The 24189-nt window shown below is 37.4% G+C and overlaps 2 protein-coding genes across 2 annotated transcripts in view; both read right to left on the bottom strand.

Annotated features, from left to right (window-relative positions):
- per3 (period circadian clock 3) overlaps positions 1-13961 on the bottom strand; it is a gene marked incomplete at its 3' end in the record, with an annotated part of 76442 nt that extends 62481 nt beyond the window's left edge. Inside the window, 3 exon segments of the mRNA NM_131584.3 lie at positions 1110-1172; positions 3546-4072; positions 13881-13961. Of these exon segments, the coding sequence (NP_571659.3) occupies positions 1110-1172; positions 3546-3913 (431 nt within the window). The 5' untranslated portion in view covers positions 3914-4072; positions 13881-13961.
- A 4464-nt stretch (positions 13962-18425) lies between these two features.
- The window catches only part of vamp3 (vesicle-associated membrane protein 3 (cellubrevin)), a 28156-nt gene continuing 22392 nt past the window's right edge, over positions 18426-24189 (bottom strand). Inside the window, 3 exon segments of the mRNA NM_001002073.3 lie at positions 18426-19301; positions 19449-19500; positions 22428-22586. Coding sequence (NP_001002073.1) covers positions 19285-19301; positions 19449-19500; positions 22428-22586 — 228 coding nt within the window. The 3' untranslated portion in view covers positions 18426-19284.

The raw sequence follows: 24189 nt of genomic DNA, 5'->3' as shown, positions 1-24189 counted from the left end.
AATCAAATCATCATAATCAAAGTTTATATTAATCTGATGCTTTACTTTGTTCACAATAAATAACATTATGATAATCAATATATATCCAAGTCAATGACAATCCATCATTTACATTACCTGACAAAAGTCTTGTCACCTATCGAAGTTTTAGGAACAGCAAATAATAATAACTTGACTTCTAGTTGATCATTTAGTATCGGAAGTGGCTCATATGAAAGGCAAAGGCCTCTAGATTACGCTTATTTTACCTAAATTAAATACGATCATGTCTTGATTTTTAATGATTTAGTTAGGACAGTAAGGTCTGACTTTGCTTAGACAAAAGTCTTGTCACTGAACAGAAATAATGTCTCATGAGCTTGGAGGACTGCATCCGTACATCTCTGCAATGACTCAAATCAATTATTAATAAAGTCATCTGGAATGACAAAGAAAGTGTTCTTGCAGGACTCTCAGAGTTCATCAACATTATTTGGATTCATCTTCAATGCCTCCTCCTTCATCTTACCCCAGACATGCTCAATAATATTCATGTCTTGTTTCTGGGTTGGCCAATCCTGGAGCACCTTGATCTTCTTTGCTTTCAGGAGCTTTGATGTGGAGGCTGAAGTATGAGAAGGAGCGCTATCCTGCTGGAGAATTTGCCCTCTCCTGTGGTATTTAATGTAACGGGCAGCACAAATGTCTTGATACCTCAGGCTGTTAATGTGGCCATCCACTCTGCAGATCTCTCACACACACCACATACTGAATGTAACTCCAAACCATGATTTTTTCTTCACCGAACTTGACTGATTTCTATAAGAATCTTGGCTCCATGTGGGTTCCGATAGGTCTTCAGCAGTATTTGTGATGGTTGGGATGCAGCTCAACAGATATTTCATCAGAAAAACTACCTTCTGCCACTTTTCTAAATGATCTAGAAGTTATTATTTGTTGCCCTAACAACTGGGATCCACGACAAGACTTTTTTCAGTGTATACGTGTCCAAGTAGATTATATGACCCTGGTTTGATTCTTGATATTAAAGTACACCATCAAAAAGAAACTTGTGCTGTATTACTATATCATAATAACCGAGTTGTTGTGCAAATATGACGTTAGTTTACCCGCATTCAGTGTGATGAGTGCTGTGAAAGCTGGAGGACGAGGAACCAGTGGCGGATTTTGAGCTAAAAACACAACGAGAAGAAGAACTTGATTTAATCAGACGTCTAATGTTACACACAACAGAATCATGTAACTATACACAACACTTAAGCACTGAGCTTGTACAGGCATTACACATAAACATCTGCAAATAAACTTCACCGTTTGCTCAAATGACTAAAGCTATGTTTACACGTGTGCATTTGTCATTTTAGGCATCTAATATTTTATGTTTATTTAATTATGACATGTTTTCTTTTTGTTGCTAGTTTAAACTAAGAAAAGTAAACCAAGAAAGCTTTATTCCCTACTTCCATCATATGACCAAATGTTAAGTATTTTAAGTTGGTTCCATGTTATAATAACAAAATCCAGAATGGCGTATAAATGTCACATGCAGACAATATATCTGCTAACATCGATAAAATGACTTTAATTGGTCAGCTGTACAGTTTGTCCCGCCTAATGCCCTAATTATTGAATGTGTTTTTGTGAAGAAGACGTGCCTTTTTAAAATGGATTTCTATTGGCTGGGTGCATTTTGTGCACTAGTTATGCACCACAGGCACCTTGCGTTCTAACGCTACTACCCTGTGCTACCCTGTTCTAAACTACTACATTGTTGTGCTTCACGTTTTTTGAACAAGTGGTCTGTGCGCCTGTAGTTGAAACAAAAAAATTAGCTCTGTGCAAATAAGCACCTGACGTCACACGCTACAAAAATGAATAGATTTTTTTGCTAACTTAAAAATAACTTTTATATTTTTTTTATTCAATTTCATGCTAGACATATATTGCTTTTAACAAATAATCATTACAATTTGTGTGTTTTTTTAAATTGACTGTATATACAATTTTCTAGTATACAGTGCATCCGGAAAGTACTCACATCCTTATTCTTTTATGTTGCAGCCTTATTGCATAATGAATTAAATTAATTTATTTCCCCAAAATTCTACACACAATACCTCAATGACAATGTGATTTTTTTTTTTTTAAATCGTTATTAATGTATTAAAAATAAAACCTGAAAAATCACATGTACATCAGTATTCACAGCCTTTGCTTAATACTTTGTTGATGCACCTTTGGCAGCGATTACAGCCTCAAGTCTTTTTGAATGTGATGCCACAAGCTTGGCACACCTGTCTTTAGGAATTTTTGCCAATTCCTCTTTGCAGTACCTCTCAAGCTCTATCAGGTTGGATGGTAAGCGACTGTGTACAGCCATTTACAGATCCCTCCAGAGATGTTCAATAGGATTTAGCTCTGGGCTCTGGCTGGGCCACTCAAGGACATTCACAGAGTTGTTGTCTTTCTGTAAGCTTCTTCTCTCTCCACAGAAGAACACTGGAGCTCAGACAGAGTGACCATCGGGTTATTGATCTCCTCCCTGACTAATGCCCTTCTCCCCCCATCACTCAGCTTAGATGGCCGGGTAGCTCTAGGAAGAGTCCTGGTGGTTCTAAACATCTTCCACTTACGAACGATGGAGACCACTGTGTTCATTAAAACGTCCAGAGCAGCAAAATTTTTTTCTGTAACCTTCCCCACCCTTGTGCTTCGAGACAATCCTGTCTCTGGTGGTCTACAGACAATTCCTTTGTCTTCATGCTTGGTTTGTGCTTTGACATGCACTGTCAACCCTGGTACCTTATATAGACTGGTGCACGCCTTTTCAAATCATGTCCATCAACTGAATTGACCACAGGTGAACTTCATGATGCTGCTGAAACCTCTCAAGAACGACCAGAGGAAACAGAATGTTCCTGAGCTCAATTTAGAGCTTAACGGCAAAGGCTGTCAACACTGATGTACATGTGATTTTTTAGCTTTTTTATTTTAATAAATTTGCAACAATTTTCCATTAAATGATGTGCGCGCTTTCAGTTTCATTTTCACTGCTAAGTGAAACGTAAAAACGTAATCGACAGAATCGTGATCGCTGAATCGTCTAGAGGAGTTGAATCAAGATCGCGATCTTTTTTCCGATTAATCGTGAAGCTCTAGTATCAGTGTGTAAATCTTAAGGATATCTATAATCTACCGTAACAAAACAGTGACAAAATCTAAAGTTTGCAGTTCGCCACTTTGACCTAAATCGAACGATTTTTGCGAAATTCACCCCCTGCTACAATTTCTCATCAAATTCTCTGACCAATGAAATGCATTCTAGTGTCAGACATGCCCCGCCCCTTTCAGGACGCTTCTCATTTGCTTGTCATTTAATGCTCTTGAGCTTAATCATTCTCACTGGCAGAGCAGGGATCAAAACAAAACACTATTGGCTGTTTTTTTTATAAAGGGGAGGAGCTACTATATGCCCCGCCCTCTCATCGTGTATTAGTACAGATTAAGCCAAATTCCCCATAAAAAAAGCCACATTTCAAGTGTACCTCTTAGTGCTCCCTGATCCTGTGGTGCTGCCAGGGCTGCAGTTGGAAGAGGAATGATGATGATGATGATGATGGTGACGATGATGATGGTGGTGACGATGATGAATGCTGTCATTTCCACTGCTGGAGGTGTGGGTGCTGTTCATGTCCACATCCTCATGCGTCTGCTCTCCTCCGCTCTCTTCACATCCGCTGCTTCTCCTTCCTATCCGCTCCTCCGCCTCTTCCTCCTCTCCAGATGCGGAAATGTTCCCGCTGGTCCCGGGGTCTTGGCCACTACTGGTTTGGTCCGTCTGGCCCGTGTGTATGTCTGGGCCTGGAGAAGAGTTCTCCTGCTCTCCATCAGGAAAGCCGTCTCCCCCTGGCATTCCCTGTGAGATCTCCTGTCCTCCTCTACTGAAGATCTGATTCACAACCCAGATGATCTGCTGCTGATGTCCACATTAACAATGACTGTCTATGGAGAAATCCATCAGGATTGTGACGACGTTTAACTGGTGCTTATGTAGAGTCTTCCATTGAAGAGCCTGCAGAAGAGAAACAGGTAAACTATGAAATGTACTGCTATCAGGGCCGGAGTGGGACTCCTTTTCAGCCCTGGAGTTTCAAGCCTTAGACCGGCCCACCTCAGTTCACGACTGACTATATTAAAATAAGGTCATTTCCAATTCAGTTTCTAATGACACTATCACGTCTGTTTTATTAAGGACAAAGCTACTTTAGAACTTGAAATGTTTTTCATAAATACGAGAACATTAAAGGGTAGCTAAATCTCCCAATACTATTCTTTAACCAGTTAAACTCTGCGGACATGGTACCGGGTCCGTAATGTCATAAACTTTCGCTTTAAGATTTAAAGGGCTAGCATTGCACCAGACACCCGTAAGTGGTTTCGTTTGAAAGTGTAGAATCTATATTTTATGCACATATGCATCACTTTGGTTTTAATTCTACTGTATAAAAGTTATTTACACTTAAATACACAGTATTTTGGATACCCGAACTAGGTATTTTACATTGGTTTATTTTCAAATTTTTCATGACACATGTACAAGTTATAGCTCAAATGAAAGCTCTTGCTGGTGCTCATACGGTTCTAGCATTCTTTTTACTGAATTATATTCACATATCAAACAGTTGTCGAATGAATCGCAGTGCTTTCATGGCGCAGAAGTGAAAACATTACACTTATGATCAATAAGCAGCCCCAGATAGCACAGACAGCTGTCATCTCTTACCTTATGCTGTGCGCTTCAGGGCCATTCTCCTCTGTTTTTGAGGTGATGTGCATAAGTAATCCTTTTATATGTCTGATGTGCTCCAAACACAGTGAGTTATGTTTGATCAAACAAAAGAATACTGAAATGTGTAAACAAGGATCGGTCTCTGTGGTTTGTACAGCACCTCTCATCAGTTGGAATACAATAACTTTTGCATAGATTATGGTAGTGACATTTTTCTTTTTTCCTATGATTACAGACATGTGCAGGAACCAACAAAATTAATTACAGCACGCTAGACCACACAGAGCCTAAAAGGTACACTTTCAAATTTAAGTTTATAAAAAAATACAAAAAGCGCCTCTTTTTTTAAGTGTTTATTATAACACAGACAACATATACACTTACTATAAACACTTTCAATAGCGTTTTATGAAAATTCAAAGGTTTTTTTTATAATAAAAATAATAAATTTTAATAAATAATACATTTTTGTATTTACACCTCTGCATGTGGATTTGGGAAGCTTTTAAATTTGGGCAGGCAAAATCCAGGCGGAAATCCCAAAATAACAGCAGAGTTTAACTGGTTAAAATATCACAATGTCCTTTCCTGCAATATCTGAATATATATTCTGTACAAAATTCTTTATAGATATCCAGTCCTTTGTAACGGTGGTCACACAAAAAAAATAAAATATGAACAACTACATAAGTAACTCAAACAGTATTATATGTCTTAACACTAAAAATGAAAAAAATAAAAATAAATAAATAACTCAGGTGAGGTTTGACTTTGATCTTGGGTCTGCGGCATTGTAACGCAACGTGCTGATCACTAGACAACAATGGCGCTGTTACTTTCTATTAATGGCTTAATCTTTTTCTCCCATTTTTTAGATTTATTTTTGTCAGATTTATTAATGTAGCGAATCATATGATTTTTATCGAACAAGTGTAATATTCATCAATATTAATTATTCGAATTCTTATATTCACTAAGGTGCCGCTGTTTACAAGAAAAAAGGAGCGCGATATGCTTTTTTTATTTTGTTAGGCAACGACTGGATCAGCTGGGTATTTTGCGAGAGTGTTGCTGTTGATATTAGTTTAACTTTATTTTCAGGCTCATTGTTCACATTAACACACTTATTATAATAACATGACTTGGAATAACAAAGACTAAGATTCTTCTTCCGTTTTATCTCATATAAATATGAGCATATTAATACAAGCTCAAATGACATTGTTGTGAATTTGACTCAAATTATATAATAGTTGCTGATTAAATGTGTTCATTTTATATATACTTTCAATATATACTTTCCATGCATACATCCACTTTAAAAAGTTCATTTTATGATGATTGATCTGTATTTTCTAAAAGAAGTGCAAATTAGATAAGGGTAAATTTGACTGAATAGCAAACTTTAAGAATTATTTTTAACGTGTTAATATAGATTTTTTTTCTATCAGACAATATCTTTTCTATTCTCCACTGTAAAAATGATTACATTATTATTATTTTATTTTATGAGGGATTATCTTATTGTTTTTATGAAGATTGATAAGTAAATATAAATAGCAGAGCAAATTCATTTGACTCAATAATAACTATTTTAAAAAATCTGTTTTGTGTTAATCTGACATGTTTCTGTCCGATATAACATGTTCCATGCATACTGCCACTATAAATAAAAGTTATTTTTCGAAGGATTTGACATGTGGCCCTTCACTTGGTTTGCAAAACTTGATGTGGCCCTCAGGTCTAAAAAGTTTGTTGTTTATAGTGTTGTTATTGTGTAAAAGTTTATTGTGCTGTAATTTTACATCTACAGTCTGAGCTATAAAATTAATACAGATTAGTTGATTTCACAAGATTACATCTTATTAATTGATCAAATTGACAAAATAATGAGTGGTATAATGTTGTTTTGCGAATACGGTTTGTTTAGTATGAATTGAATCATACAAAATCATCCACAAGCTGAAGATTCACTAGTGAAAATTGGTTACATGGCTGTCAAAAAGTACTGTCAAAAAGCATTTTACACAATCATTACAGAAAATATCTGTGCTGTCGAACCTTTAGAAAACATTTAGCAAAACTCATTGACATGATGATATAAAATTGCAGCTGACTGACAGCGAGTCATCAATGTTTGACCAATGTGTAATCTGACATTAAACTACATCTCTCGCTTTACAACAACAACCGATATTGAAAGAGCATTTAATATGTGATAAAGCCTATTAGAAAATAATTTCATTTAACTAAGTCTCAAAAACATCCCTGTTTGGGTTACGTATGATACAGCGATGATGTACTAGCAAATGAAACATTGCTGACATAATATTGGGTTCAGCTTTTCTACACCAAATGTCATGTTTGGATGTCCTTCACACTTATTAACGAAAGAGATTTTTATTTATTCTTATTTTTAGTGTGGGCTAATGTCTCGCTGACGTCTCTGAGCGTTCTATATTCTAGGCTGTGACCCGTCTGTGTAATGACTGCTGCTGTTTGTACAGCGACTCTGACGCAGTCTTTCTCAAAATAGGCCGTGTCACAATAGCACTGGGTCAGGTATTAAACACAAACTACTAAATACACTTGATAAAAAAAACTGGGTTATTTTAAGACACGGTGCATAAACCTTCCTACAGAACTGAACATCTAAAAGTACAAACAGCAAACAACCCTGAGTGAATTGTAGGAAATATGAACGTACATATGAAATATATCAATTTGGGACAAGCCGAATTAAAGTCAAACAGAGTGCATTTCACAGAAGAGGGTGGGAATTGGTGCTAAATATGTGTAATAACTCGTGTGATTATATAACGCTGCACACGTATAAGCATGCGCTTAATTATACCGCAGAGCTTCTTTATCATGTCTCTTGGCTTTTCTATAATGGATTGGGTGTTCGGTAACAGGTAATAACGATCTTTATGGATTCTGCATTCTACTGTCAACAATAAAGCGCTAGATTTATCTTTACAAGCTATTGACTGACTTTTTTCACACAATAAAAATAAAAGATAACGCATATGTGCCGTTAGGCTGCAGAGCATTTGGTGAATCTCCTAGAGTTAGTTAAATAAAACAATTAAATGTCCTGTTTTTGTTTTGTTTAGATGTTTTTGTAGTTTGGATTGTGTTTTCAGTCGAATTACGGCAAAGTTTGTCTGGAAGCAGACAGATTCACCTTTTTAAAGGTCTCAGGGCTGCACGATATTGGAAAATTTTGACATTGTTAAATTGCGATTTAAATACAATTTCACTAGATGACTTAAATGGCTCTATTTTTAAAGTCATTGCTTTAGATGGATTGGGATGATTTTGTAAGGAAGTGAAATCTTAATATATTTTTATGTAGTTGATTTTATACAGTTGAAAGCAAAAGTTTACATGCACTGTATAAAAAGGCACATAACTGTTTAAAAAAGTCAGATTAAGTAAATTAGGATTATCAAATTTGTTTCTGTTCTGCTTAATAGCAGAATAATGAGAGATATATTCTTTGAGAAATTGTTATAACTTTTCTTGAAAGTCAAGTTTACATACAATAAGATTATTCTGCCTCTGAAAAAGCTCAGATGATGGTGTCAAGGTTTTAAAAGTTTCTGATTGGCTAATTGACAACATTTGAGTTAATTGGAGGCACAACTGTAGGAGGCACAACACACTGCTTCCTTGTGTGACAGCATGGGAAATTCAACAAGCCATAATCAACAAAACAGCCAGATTACAGTTTGCTAAATTACACTGGGACAAGGATAATTTTTGGAGACATGTCCTGTGGTCTGATGGAACTAAGATTGAACTGTTTGGCCATAATGACCAGTGTTACATTTGGAGGACATTTAAAACATTGCTGTGTGTATGCGGTTGTGTGCTCATAAACACAACTTTAAAGAGTAAAATTGTCAAAAACTGTGGAATATCCAAACTAATATCTGCTGAACAACTGTTATTCACACTTACAGATATTTGACTGAATGGAATATGCATATTTGGCGAGCTGTCCGGGAAGAGGTCCCTGAACTTGGAAATACACCTAACTCATGTTATTCCCCTTATCAGGACAAAGAGAGAGACAGGGGTCCGAGCACAGTATCTAGTCCAGCTACAGAATGCGGAGGTAACCCAGCTACAACTGAATGAGGTGGTCTCTGCTCGACTGAAACAAACTTTAGAACGGATCGGTTGTAGTGAGAAAGCAGTACAATCCAATGAGCTAACGAATCAGGCTAGATCACACTGTATTATGGATATGCAATAGGCATATTTAAAAGACAGAATTACGAGTAGGGTCATCATTCCTACTGGTAAATATGCAATTCATGTCAAATGTTCAATTCAATTCAATTCAGCTTTATTTGTATAGCGCTTTTACAATGTAGATTGTAGAGCTGTGAACCTACACTAGTCTCACGGTTCGGTTACGATTATCATGCCATCGATTCGGTTTAATTCGATATTTCGGTGCATCACGGTGCATTGACGATGCTTTCCATACACAGTTTTATATTTTCTTCACAGCAGCACTTCTTGTATTAAAATGTATAAATATATTTATATTTATATACTATTTGTAATACAATTTTGTCATTTAATACAAACAGTCAGATATATAAACTGTAACTTTAAACAAAATGAGCATTTAGCAAATAATATAAACAAATATAAATATCCAGCTCAATTTCTGATCCTTGTCTAGTTCTCTTACACCCCTTTGATTGGTCACACCCTAAAAAAAAACGGTTGCGATTGGCTGTTGCGCGCTGCGCTCTTCACAGATGAGTGACACTGATAAGTGGCGGGCGGTAGCGGCGATCTCACAGCTGTTGTATGATACACGGCTGATGTATGATAAACTCTGCAGACACGCGCTCGTTTCTGTATGCAAAAGTAACGCTGTAAAACAGCCAAGAAGAGAAGAAAAGCCACGCCAGCAGGTCAAATGGGCCACTGTGTGTATGTGAGAAAGAGAGAGAGAGACAGAACGAGAGCGAGAGATGGAGTAGGCTACTTTCATTCTCTCGCTCTCAGTGAAATAGGGGCTATTGTTGTATATGCCAGTGAAAGACTGATGCAGCAAACACACACAGTGAAATTATGCACAGTTTATGAGTTTTAAGTAGTTAAAGCGCTGTAAATACTCGCAATCGCCTCCCTCGTGACAGAGCGCATATGAGGTAAATGACGTCAGTAATAACCGGTTATGATTATTACTGAACCGATACCGAATTGTCCGAATCTGCATCGCAGTGCACCGCAGAAACGATTAATTTTGACACCCCTAGTAGATTGTGTCAAAGCAGCTTCACATAAATGGTCATAGTAACTGGAACAGGGTAGTTCAGTTTTTAGTGTTTAAGTTCAGTTCAGTTTAGCTCAGTTCAGTGTGATTTAATCATTACTGAGAGTTCAAACACTGAAGAGCAAATTCATCGATGCGTAGCTCTACCAATCCTGAACTATGCGAGCCAGTGGCGACAGCGGAGAGGGAAAAAAAAACTTCACCTGATAGGAGTGAAGGAAACATGCTGAAATATTACCGAGAGCTGTTTATCAGTTAGGAAAATTGGCCGAACTGCAGTTTTAGTTTATCTGTTATTTCTCTCTCTAATGTAAAGCCTATAATCCATAATTCTAGCCGAGGCTATGTATGAGAAAGTCTTACCTCTGATTTCTATTTGGCAACGATGTCTGTGGGTGTCAGTTTACTCCCGCATGACTTGTTTTAGCACTTTTGGCCCGTTTAGACAGCGAACCGCACTAAGAGCAACCTTGTAACATTGTTAATCCCTGTTTCAGGAAAAAAAACAATCGATCAACGGGTGTGAAAGCACCCTAAAAAGAACTTACTGTGGAGCATTCCACAGTCAAAATATAGTGATACCGTGATATTTTTATCCAAGGTTATCCTTAGTGATGGGCCGTTCATGAACGATTCGTTCATTTCGGGAACTACGAGTCCTCACCGGGAGTGATTTGTTCATCCGCGCATGCGCACATTTGTGCAGGTGGTATCGTTCATTTTAAGCCTTTTGAGTCGTTCATCGTGGAAAGGCAGAAGCCAATCATATGCGTTTAGAGCTGGAAAAAGAATTGAATTGAAAGGTGAACTAATTATCAAGGCTCCTATCGACTCAGATTGTGTACATTGGTTAAGATTATATGTGACTGTCAGTGTAATGTGAATGAACCACTGACATTTGAAGACATGAAGAGGTGAGCTGAGCAAAGAGACAACAATACCTTCATAGACAAACGAGCAGGTAAACATTGAATAATTATTTTCTTCTTCTTATAGTATTCTATTTATGACTTATTTGTCGTGTGATCAACCTTTTGGGCTAGTTGTTGATGTATTTGGAAGCCATTCATAACATTTTAATAATATTTTGGCAAATTGAATCAAATGAACGAAATGACTCTAAAAAAGATTTATCTCGATGAACTAGACTCAAAGATTCGAGTCAGTAAAATGATCCGAACTTCCCATCACTAGTTATCATACCGTTAGAAACTTGGATGAATGTTTACTGGTTTTCAGGAGTCGTTTTTTTGGCTGAACTATCACTTTAATAGAACCATATGTGGCAAAGTGTAAACACTTTATGAGACTTAGTAAAGTTTTTTTTTCCATCAAAAGAAAAATATGCACACACTTTTAAATATATATTTTTGAATTATCAAACTAAATTCTATGACACTCAGATAGCTGACATCAGAATGATTCGCAGTTAAACCCCTCCACACTCATGCATAAATCACCATTATATCACATTATAATTTTCCTGATTTTCCAGGATAAAACTTTTGTTTGGACGTTAAATTTGGCCAACTCTTTCACAGGTTCCATTTTACAATTTAAAATTGTCTAAGATCTATCCTACTGTTAGTCCAGCATGCAGTAGACGCTCAAATTCACCAGCCACGACTGCCCACATGTTTTGGTTCTGCCAAAATCTAGGGAGGTTTAGTAAAGTCATTTTTCAATCTTTTAATTATATGCATGGTTTTCTTATTGAACCTGAACCCCTGTTGGCAATTTTTGGAACTGGTCCCGAAAATATTGTGCTTAAAGAAGAAATATGTAGAGTAATTGCTTTTACCATGCTATTGGCAAGGCGTTTAATTCTTCTGTATTGGAAAAAAACTGAAGCCCAACAAATAGTCGATAGATCGTGATGTATTTTATTGAGCTTTAAAAAATCTAATTTGCTCTGAGAGGTTAAAAAAATATATATTTTTAAAACATGGTCTCCCTTTCTTACATACGGACAATTTAGAATTTTTAGGATATAGGAGGATATATAAAATATCATATAATCCCAAAAGGATCCCTTTTTTTATTTAATTGTTTTTTTTATTCTTTTTATTATTCCTCTTTTATCTCACTGTAACCTTGTAATGCCTTTCACAATGGCAGTGCGTGTAATAAAAGTATACAGAACCTTCCTTTTATTACACACTGAATTGTGAATTGTTCACTTTTTTTGTGTAACGTATATTTTTGCATTTTCCTTTTTTTTTTGTTTTTACATTTATTCATCTGTTTGTCATTACTGTATTGAAGTTGTGTATGCACCCTCTATGTACACTTGCTGTGCATTTGTGTGACGCTTGAGGACTTTATGTTTGTATACTGTTAGCTATGTATATCTTCTGTTAAAGCCAAAAACGGGAAAGTAGCGTTGGGGATATTTGTTTATATGTTTTGTTGTTGTTGACTGTTTGTTTTTTTTCTGTTTTGTGCAAATGTATAAAAAAATCCTTATAATTAAAGTATTTAAAAAAAAATGGCCATTTCTGAGACCATGTACAGCATCATAATTACTATAGTAAAGTGCAATTGCACTAAAATGTAAGAGGATTATAAAAAAAATGCATCTAATATGTTGCAAAGTTGGAAATATTAACAGTTATCCTGCTCTGTGTGAGCACTAGTGGTAGAAAAACCCACAAAGGTAATTGTAAATTTCATTGACTCTGACTCAACTGATTCTGATAGAGAAATGTTTGTGCCTCAGAGCCATTTTTTTTTCCCTTCACTTTTGTCAAATGGTGAAGTTTGTTCCTCACCACTGGCTTGCTTGCAGTGTTTGGACTTCCAGCAGTGAAAACTAAACTACACTGAACTGATCTAAACTGAACTTCAACTCAGAAAACTGGACTGACACAGTTTCAATTTACTAGAAGTTTCATGTTAAACTGCTTTGACAGAATTTACATTGTAAAAGCGCTAGAAAAATAAACATGAAATAGTTTCTTAATCCATTCACAAACATCTAAATCTCAAGTTGAACTATGAAACAGATAATTGTTCACAATACATAGCCCATCAAATGGTCAATAATAAACGATATCATTTAAAACAGACTTATTCATTAAAATGATCAGGAATTAGTTTAGGAAGTCATTAAAACACGTCATGATATCTTATTCTAGATCACATTCATAATGTTTCACAACACTATATAAGCAAAGCAACTACAGAACCATGCCATCAACCATGCCATAACTCAGATCTCACCCTTGGTCTCTTTAAACCTGCTTAAGGATGCACAGGGAGAATAAACATTCAACAATTCATCCAACATTCATAACAAACCCACAGAATGTTATTTGTGACACTGACGCGCGCCTCCGCCGTGCACATGCACAGACACGAGTTTGGGTTGAGACAGATATTATTTAAATGCCTTTACGTGCAATGAGCACCTTACAAAGACATCACAACATCACCAAAACACATGAGCATTCAAACGAGATATGAAACGTATAATTCAGTATTTAAATTCGATAGGCAATGCGCATGCGCTGTAAACATAAGCCAAAGCGAGACGTTTACAAAGAGCAACAAACAGCAATGATACAAAATATCGACAGTATCATGGTTAAGAGCGGATAATTATGCGATAAATATAATCACTAGTGTAATTTAAACGTGGTATACTTTAAAACGTAGAAGCTAACGTTAATCACAAACCTTAAACGTCGCGTGTCTTCCTTTATGAACATGTCTTCAGCATGACTGCACTATTAAAACTATAGACCGCTTTCGTTTGCTTGAAGTGTGTATAAAATCAGTACTTACTTGATGTTTACGTTTATGTTTAATCACTTGCTCCAGTTTCTTGAGCGTCTCTCCATTATTCCGCCAGAACGCAACACACTGCCCAACGTGAGGTTGGCCGACGGGAGCCACGCCTGCTCGATTCCCATTGGTGCAAAGGTTTCCTTGTAATCGTCTGATTGGTCGAGGGGCGTGGACATGACGCTAGTCTAGCAAAGGATGCGGCGCACTCACGTGTATGGCCATGTTATACAATAGATGAAAACAATGGCGTAGTGGCGGCGATCTCGCGTAGTAACGAGCCGATAGGAGTAAAACCTGGGCTTACAATGTACTAGTGCCATCATGAATTTAGGGTCTTAAACATTTCTTTAACATTTAATAAGATAGCGTCGTTTTTACGAGAAAGAATAGAGAATTACGCTGCGCCTCGAGGTGACAGGAATTAAGTAGATCAAACGCTTAGTGATCTACTTTCCCGCTCGCCGTTAAAGCCCAGTGTTATTCACACACGCGTTATTAATATGATTTTTTTTCCTTGTTTGTGTACAGGTTTACACCTACTTATTAGGAAAACTCAATACTAATAAGTTAGTTGTTAAAGAAGATTGATTTAATTTGATGTTATTTGGTGAGGGATTCGCCTCATTTTGCAATGCGGAAGCAAACTTTTTATTTTGCTAATGTTAAGACCTTCAACTTATTGTAATTTTTTTTGTCTATTATCCCTTTAACTGCCTGCTCCATTTATGGGTTGACCACATTTTGACTGTTAAATAATTACGGTTAATTTAAAGAATGATTGAATAGTTTACACTACACAACATTGTTGGTTTACAAAAAAATCGTGAAAAATAATGCTACACTTGACTTTGGTTTTATTATAATAACAAAACAAGAAAACATGTTAAATGAAAAACTGAAAGATTTTATAGCATACTTAAAAAAAATCAATGTGATTTAGTATTCAAAAAATTGTTATTTTCAGAAAATAATATTTCTTTATATTTATATAGAGCTTTTCTAGACACCCAAAGCGCTTTAAACATTGGGGTGAATCTCATCCACCACCAGTGTGCAGCATCCACCCGGATGACACGACAGCAGCCATATTGCGCCAGACCGCACACCAGCTGATTGGTGGAGAGGAGACAGAATGATGAAGTCAATTATGATATGGGGATGGTTAGGAGGCCATGATGGACAGAGGCCAGTGGGAAGATTTGGCCAGGGGTTAAACCCCTACTCTTTTTCAAAGGACATCCTGTGGTTTTAATGATCACAGAGTCAGGACCTTGATTTAACATCTCACCCGAAAGAGTCCCCATCAATATACTAGGGCAGGGGTCATCAATCTCGGTTCTGTGTACCTGCAGGGTTTAGCTCCAACTTGCCTTAACACACCTGCCTGGATGTTTCTAGTATACCTACTAAGACCTTGATTGGCTTGTTCAGGTGTGTTTGATTAGAGTTGGAGCTAAACTCTGTTGGGCACCGGCCCTCCAGGAACAAGTTTGGTGACCCCTGTACTAGGGCGTTAGGACCCACAGAGACTGCAGATTAAGTGCCCCCTGCGGTGCACATGTAGGTTGAATTGAAGGAGCCTCACTTTATTTTGAAGTCGATTAAATTAGTGGTAGGGACATTTCAGTAATTGGTTTATATCGGTGGGAACTAGGCATGGTATAAGATTCTGTTATGATAACCTTGGATAAAAATATCACTGTTTCACGGTATTGTGATTACTGCTCTAATATATATTCTTTTTAAATGTTTGAGTAAAAAGCAAAAACTTTTTTTCCCTTTTGAACAGCATATTTTATATTGAGAAACATGTAAAATATTTTGAAGTATTAAACATGGTAGGCTGAATGAATTATTGAATTTTGCGCTCTTCATTTGTTTCAAAAACAGATTTTTTTTACAATTTAAATAGCCTCTTTTCTGCTGGAGATACTGTTGTCCTAAAGAAAAAAATAAACTTAAAAAAATCTTACACATACCTTATTGCAGATCATTTAGATGGTTTTAAAACCATGACTTTTCCAAACTGTGGTATATCTTGAAAACGGTTTTCGTCCCATGCCAAGTGGGGACATGTCCCCATTGTCCATGCCAATTCTACGCCCTTGCAACAAAGTATTAAAAAGTGAAAGTTTGATTTATAATTGATTTTCTTTCCAATTACTTTTGGACCCTTAACAAGTGGGAAGCACATATGCAAACTGTTGTAATTCCTACAGCGTTCACCTGATTTGGATGTAAATACCTTTAAATTAAGGCTGACAGTCTGCAGTTACAGCACGTCTTGTTCGTTTCATTTCCATTGTGTTGGTGTAAAGAGCCAAAAATTTTACAATTGTTTGTCCAAATATTTATCGACCTAACTGTGTGTTTTGGAAACTCAAAATGATTTTTTTAACACTAGCACTTGATATTTTCAGATTTTTAATAGTATATGTATTAATTCTGGTACTTCAACCATAAACTGACATATCAAGCATTTGGTAGAGGCTGATATTTTAGAAATTAAGGGATGTGTGGGAAAAAAATGCATTGAGTGTGTTAATTAGCGACATGAGGAGTTAAGTAATGCAATTCAAATGTTTTTTTATTTGGTGGGGCAGTTAAAGGGTTAATTACAAACAATATCACTTGAGCTAAACAATGTTTTTATGATATTACATTAAAATAATTTTCTAAAATAATTTAATTTCACAAGATGCCTTTATTACTGCTAATGATATAGAAGTATCAGACCAAAAATCAGAATACTACTATAAAACATTAACAGCAAGTTACCTAAAAAACAAGGTGGATAGAAACTTAAACTGTTAAATGTTGTTTCTGCATCTGTTTTAGCATTAAGACATTTTAAAGTTCATTTTTGGTTGCACATTTATATTTCTCATTTGTGAACACTTGAGAACACCTGAGTTCACGAGTGAGAGAACGATGGAACGTGAGATTGACGGGGATTGGTGCAGCGGAAGCAGTAATACGGTCGATGTACCGTGCGTTGTGGTAAAGGAGGAGCTGAGCCAAAGGCAAAGCTCTCAATTTACCGGTTAATCTACGCTCCTACTCTCAACTATGGTCATGAGGTTTGGGTCAAAGACAAGATCCCGGATACAAGTGACCAGAATGAGTTTTGTTTGCATGGTGAACGGACGCACCATTAAGGTGAGGAGCTCTGTCACCCGGGAGGAACTCGGAGTTGAGCCGCTGCTCCTCCACATCAAGAGAAGTCAACTGAGGTGGCTCGGGCATCTGTTTCGGATGCCTCCTGGATGCCTACCAATTGAGGTGTTCCAGGCATGTCCCACAGGGAGGAAGCCTGGAAAAGACCCAGTACACTAGGGGTTTCACGATTTCGATTTTTAATCGAAATCGATCGAACTTTATGCTCAATTTCGATTATCGAATTAAAAAATAGAATCGTCGATACTGCCACGCCCCCATGTCACGTCAGCTTGGCTTGCCAAGCGGGAAAAAAACAGGCTTGTTGAAGTGCTTGTTAAACTGCAGAAGCAGGAGACCCGTCGACAGAACTTAAACCCTCTCCTCTTTCAATGAAGTCGCCGGTGTGGAAGCATTTTGGATTTCCAGTGAGTTATGTTGACAACGTTCGTGTTGTCGACAAAAAAAAAAATCACAGTTTTGCAAGCTCTGCTATGTACGTATTACGTACGGTTCGTTCGATAGACAACACCGGCATCGCGTTCCTCCGCCCGCCCCCGTTGCAAATCCGCTCGCGAAAAGTACACACTCAGGCCCTGTTTACACTGTCTTTGTTTTTAAATGGCATTTTAGAACGACAACCATTTGACATCCACAGTGGCGTGTAGCATTTCTGAGCAGCCCTTCTTCCTCACTACCTCTGAAAATGCACATCACGTGACCACACAGACACAGACGCACACACAGCCATGCGCTCGAGACAGCAGGTCCAGGCAGTCTGAGGACTGCTTCAATCTTTCACTCACTTGTACTTAGTCATTTTAGCAAACACCTCAGATACTGTTGGCTGGTTCCTGTTGGTTGTGCGTCTTTTTTACCGATGCCATTATAACGACACAGATCACTGCCTATTCACGAGTCCCGCAGAAAAAAGTGATTGACAGGTGGTAATTATGTGTGTAACTTGCCTTTACTCATTTACTATATGATTTGTTTATGGGTAAAACAAAGACTATGCAGGTCAGGTAGTTTAAACGGTAGGCTACAAATAATTAATTGGTCATTAATTAATTAATTATTCATAATCGAATCGAATCGTGCCTTTAGAATAAAAAATGTAATCGAATCGAGGATTTGGAGGATCGTGACACCCTTACAGTACACGCTGGAGGGACTATATATCTCGGCTGGCCTGGGAAAGCCTCAGGATCCCCCGGAGGAGCTGGAGGAAGTGTCTGGAGAGTGAAGTCTGGGATTGTCTCCTAAGACTGCTGTCCCTGTGACCCGGCCACGGAAAAGCGGACGAAAATGAATGAATAAATTTGTGAACACACATTTTGTAGAATATAATAATAAAACATGGCAAGAAACAGAATTAAGGCTTTCGGTGAGTACAAAAGGATGTTAAATCCTGGGTTTATTAAGCCAACTTGGGGCAATTCAGTTTGTAAGGCCACAGTATAGAATTGCACTTGTTTACAATTTATACACATGTGAGACATACAAAGAGACACATACAAAATAAGCTCAAACATAGCATAAAAAAGTTTTGGCACCGTGAGCAAGAGGTGAAGGAAACCCCCCAAAATTCAATACTACTGAGATCTTGTTAAGCGAAGCTATTTCTAAGCAAATTAATTCTACACAAGGCAATAGATATAAGGCAGTTAAATTACTAGCGAGTGATCACTTCAAAATTCAATAATATCTCAATCTTATATATAATATTTCTGTGCAGGTGTTTCATTAGAGGTTGGCAGTGGAGTTTATCTGCTGGTATATCTAATGGCACGTCTGTGGTTGTTCAGGAAAGGCTCTCATATCATGTTGACACAGAAAGAGTGTCTGATTTCAGCAGTCTGATAAAATACAGTCCACGAGGAACTCAGATGGCTTTCAAAACAAGAGTTTAGATGGGTTTTGGTCGATATATTATGATGGCAACCTGTTGTTTGTGTGTTTCTGAGTAATTATGTAACACGTCTCACTTGCTGAGCACAAAAGGAGTGTGTTTGATGTATTTTGGAATTGAATTCATAACATATTCAAATCTAGTCATTAAAAACAAAACCTAAAAGAAAAAAAACCCATTGAAGATAGTTTACAAAATATGCATTTGAAAATCAGCAGGTTAGAACTTATTGGAAGAGCAACCGGTTGTTCATTCATTCACTCTTCTTTCTGAAGTGAATACTCCTTCATATCCTGATCTTTTCCTCCGATCACAACCAGACTCTGTGCCACTTTATGACTGCGACCAGACTGAAAAAAGGAAAAATGAACAGTCATATATGGAGATGCATTAATTATATGTCCATCAACCACTTAGTAATGTCCTAAATACTTCCAACACAATCACAGAGCTGAAGTCTGAAATTTCACACTGCTGCCACCTCAAGTGGAACTTACTGACAATGATGATAATGATGATCACAACCACAGCTATCAAAATGGCCCACATCTGCAAGACAACGAACAACAACAACAAATTGACAATTTAGTGCGTAAGAATATTTCTTTTTAAATACATGTCTTTATATTTGTAAAAAGCAACTGCAGTGAAGGCAGTTCAACTGGACTAAAAGTATAAGTGCAGGGCTCAAAATTAACAATCTGAAATATTCAGGAGCACCAGAAAAAAATTAGGAGCACCCACCAAAAATGAATGATATATCTGACAAGTTGTATATTGAGGGATTTATTGTATTTGAAAACAACATCAATTGGGACTAACAAAACCCAGAAACAACTATCTAACTAATGCTGTGATGACTTAATATTTGTGCAATAATTCCAAAATGAATGTTGAATAATTATAAAATATTAATTATGATGATGATGACAATAATACTAATAATGAATTATATTTCTCATCATCATGCTGCATTGAATGTGCTTTAATGTAAGTTATCTGCTATATATAGTCCTACTGTTACTTTATGAAAAATAAATGCATAGTTTGCATCAAACACAAATTAAGCATTGTAAGAAATATTTATTTTGTACTGCTGTTTTATATGCATGTCAATTTAATAAATAATACTTCTGCTACAAAACAAACTAAATAATATAATAAATCATTCAGTTCAATGCTGAAAGCTGAAAAGCAGTCATCAGTAATTAAATAGAAAAATAATATACACCTCAAGAAAGAACGGACAAAAGAAAGGAAGAAAAGTCTCACTTATAAAAGTTCGTGTTTCGGTTCGTGTCGTTTTAATGCTCAGCGTCGTTACGCGCTGAATTACATATGTGTTTGCGGAAAAGCATGCGAGTCAGCCGGCCCAATACGAGGGGGGCAGAGCAGGATTCTCCCGAGGACCGCCGGCGCAATACTGCTCTTTGTTATAACCCGCATCAGTTTAAACTCTGTAAAGGCAAGCTTCTTTGGCGATGGTGTTTTAGCGGACATTTGCAGCCTGATCTCACGAGGAAACGTATGAAAATGTTATGAACTGCCGTGAGATTGTGTTGGCTGAACACGCAGTGCATACAACGCATCGAGATTCAGTGTACTATTCACTCTTCAGCCGTTTGCATTCCCCGCGGTCACAAAAGCTCCCTCCCTGTCGACTGACAGCGGAAAGTCTTGAGTGATTGACAGCTAATATGAACCAACATAGCGGCAGGGAAGACCGATTTTACCACGTTTTTAGAAAAAAAAAAAAAAACAGGTCGCACTACAATCATTACATGCAGTCGCAAGAATGCTCCCAATATATATTATGAGGTCGCATAGCTTAAATTTCGAGCGCATATGCGACCAAAATGGTCGCAATTTCGAGCCCTGAAGTGAGACATTGTGGTCCTGTTTCCACCTGGTATTTGCTTGCACTTCTACAGCGTTGTCCTATCACATAATGTAGCCACTATTGATGGCAGAAATTAAGCTTTTCAAAGCTTATGCTGTGTTCACACTAGATGGGGCATGCATGGATAAATCGTGCTATTCGCGCGTAAACATTTTAAGTTTACTCGCTTCATTCGCGCATCAGATTCACTTCACAACAGACACGGATTCGCACCATGGGCAGGGCTTCTGTCTGCCCGGTGACTCTAGCTTCATTGCTAAATGGCTAACATTGATTTTATTGAGAGAATAGCTGCGTTTATGTGCCGTGTCTGAGTGCACTAGATCCATTCAAAGGTGCACCCAGCTCTGAGCTCAAACTCCTCCAGAAACTATACATGGACGATGGAGCTTTCAGCAGTGCTTCTGACTGAGCCAAGCCAAGTTTGATGAGCTGCCCAGTGTCAGCAGGAGGATTTTCCCCTGGGACACCAACAACAGGCGCTACGTCATAGTGACGCCCCTACAAGACATGCTCATGATTGGTTAACGAGGCTCGAATGTCTGATGAAGTTCAGATTTTTCAACTAAAGTGTTTTGTGTGATACGCCCAAAACGTTCAACCCGCGCCGATTCATTCACACGTATCTCGTCGCAGGATGTCTATTAGCATCTTTGCATTTACTTAACATGTAAAACACTCGTGCTTGACGCTTCTTCCTCGTCCGGGGTGAACACTGCATTAGAAGCAATTGAAGAATTGCTTCGCAAAATGTTTTAACGTTTTGAAGTGTCTGAAACTCTACGTTGTAGGGACGTCTGGTGGTCAGAAACGTGTTAATGCAATCAAAATATTACAATTGACCATTTATATGTAGGCGACGCGGTGGCGCAGTGGGTAAAGCTGTCGCTTCACAGCAAGAAGGTCGCTGGTTCGAGCCTCGGCTGATTCAGTTGACATTTCTGTGTGAAGTTTGCATGTTCTCCCTGTGTTCGTGTTACCTCCGGTGTGAACCTACTGCAGTTAACCTAATAACCTAATCATGCCTTTAATGAAATTAATTAAAAGCAGGGAGCGAACTACAGGGGTTTGACTCCTCTAATTAATGATTGACCCCCCCTGAAGGACATCAAATCAAGATGTATGGGGGTCAGCCCTTTGATAGTAAGAAATAGCTTTCTCTGGTCTATATCTTACATATTAATAATTAAAAATTTATTAAATAACTATATATTTGACCCCCCATAACGGTTTATACCATTGTGAATGCATAATCGCGCCAATCAATTCTAAAAAATAATATTCAACGGTCTGAAACTGGCAGTTCAAGAGCTTTGATGGACAACTTAAGTATTCACAAAACACGTTTCACGTAAAATAGGTGTTCATATCTGCATGTAGCCGAAAAAACAAAAAATTAGACAAATCATTTGTATAGTTTGACCTACAGCAACCTCTAAAAGTCACTTAATATCCCTCAAAACACTGAAAACATATACATTTTATTAATAAATTAGATGTAACTTAAAAACATTCCTAAATTTGATTTACTGAAGCAAGTATTACTAAACTACTATTGTTTTACTGCTAGTTTTACCTTGACGTTCTTCCACCAGAATTTCCTCTTGAGTTTGGCGGCGCTGGTCTCAAACTGAGACGCTCCGGCCTGCAGGGCATCAGCACGATCATCCAGCTCTGACAGCTTCTGGTCTCGTTCCAGGACTTTATCAACATTCACTCTCATGATATCCACCACCTGGAGAAGTATACAAAAAAAATAAATAAAAAAAAACACACCCGCAAGGCTGTTAGAGAACTCTGAAAAAGTGATGCTAAAGCCTGAAAAAGTAATCAAGGTCAAGGAATGGTGCCATGTGTGTAAACAAACAGCTGTCAGAGCAGCGATGGAGCTTTAGTAATCAGTTTAATGATGTGAATCTTTTGGCAGGGTGGCTGGAGGCTTCTGTAAAGCAGCAGGACTTTAGTAGTCAGCACTTCATACTAACAGCAATGGAGTAGAGGGTTTCTTCAAGTACAAATGAAATCTGAAATCAAAACTAACCGTATTGATTTAGTTAGCTCACATTGCTAGTTTTGTGCTGAACAATTCATCTGTGCATGTCATTGAGAAAAAAATGCTTGTAATCTTTAATTGAAATGTGAAAATGCACTTAAGGGGAAATGCTAAGGGGGTATAATTGGGATTGGGCCTAAATCCAAACCCTTTTCCGGATCTTTCTAAATGAAACGCCTACTTTACTACATCCAATCAGCTCGCAGTAAAAAAAACAAGCCACACCCACTGTTTACTCATTCAATATTTCGTTTCTCTAGGACAGGGGTGTCCAAACTCAGTCCTGGAGAGCCAGTGTTCTGCATAGTGTAGCTCCAACATCCTTCAACACACCTAATTGGAGCTTTCTAGTACACCTAGAAAGAGCTAGATTAGCTGGTTCAGGTGTGCTAAATTGTGGTTGGAACTAAATATGCAGGACAGAGTGTGGGCAGCCCTGCCTGCTTCACCAGAGACGTAGAATAGGCATGGATGGAGGGGACTTGTCCTCGCCGATTTTTGTAATTTACACACCAATAATTTAATGCAGTTTTAAACAATCGCAGTTAACAAAAACCTAGACATGGAGAAAGGGTTTAAATCAAATTCTCTAGTTTAGTCGTACCACCCCTAAACACACATATGAACATTGTGATTGGCTTTGCAGTTCACTGCTGTCTCATGAGAGGCTATAGCTGTTTGGATGTACTGTAACAGAGCCATAAATACAGAAGAATTTTCCAGTGCAAGAATAAGGTGTGTAAGGTGGGTGATGGTAGATGGTGGCAGCAAAAAAATAAGGTGGACATAAGAAGCTTTTTTTCCCAAAAGAAAAACTCAAGTTCGCTACAGAATAAGTCCATTATAATAACAGTAACATTAATGCTAGTGTTTTTTTTCCTGCTTTGACACTTTGGCAGGCCTTTTCCAGCCGGGAGCCCTGGGCTGAATGATCAGCAAACTCAGGGTTGAGCTTAGCAAGCCAAACCTGCTAATATTAATCTTACAGCTATCAAGCAATATCTAAGGGTGAACTCTTGAAAATATATGATAAAGATGCTGCTTTGGAATACATTTTTGAATTATATTAATCCCTTTTTATTTATTTTTATTTTACTTATTTATTTTATATATTGTGTATGTTTTAATTTAGTTTGTTTGCTGCTTTGTTTTGATGTTCTGTATTGTTAACTCTTGAAAAAGCTCAATAAAATATATAAACATAAAAAAAAATTCTGCAATTTTTCCAGGTGACACTTGGCTGAATATCTCTTTGAGTGAGTTCATTTCATTAAAAAGCTTTCTG

This window comes from Danio rerio, chromosome 11 (assembly GCF_052040795.2).
Source record: "Danio rerio strain M-AB ecotype USA chromosome 11, GRCz13ab, whole genome shotgun sequence".
Lineage (NCBI taxonomy): Eukaryota > Metazoa > Chordata > Actinopteri > Cypriniformes > Danionidae > Danio > Danio rerio.
The sequence above is the reverse complement of the archived record's forward strand: the minus strand, read 5'-3'. Positions and strand labels throughout refer to the sequence as shown.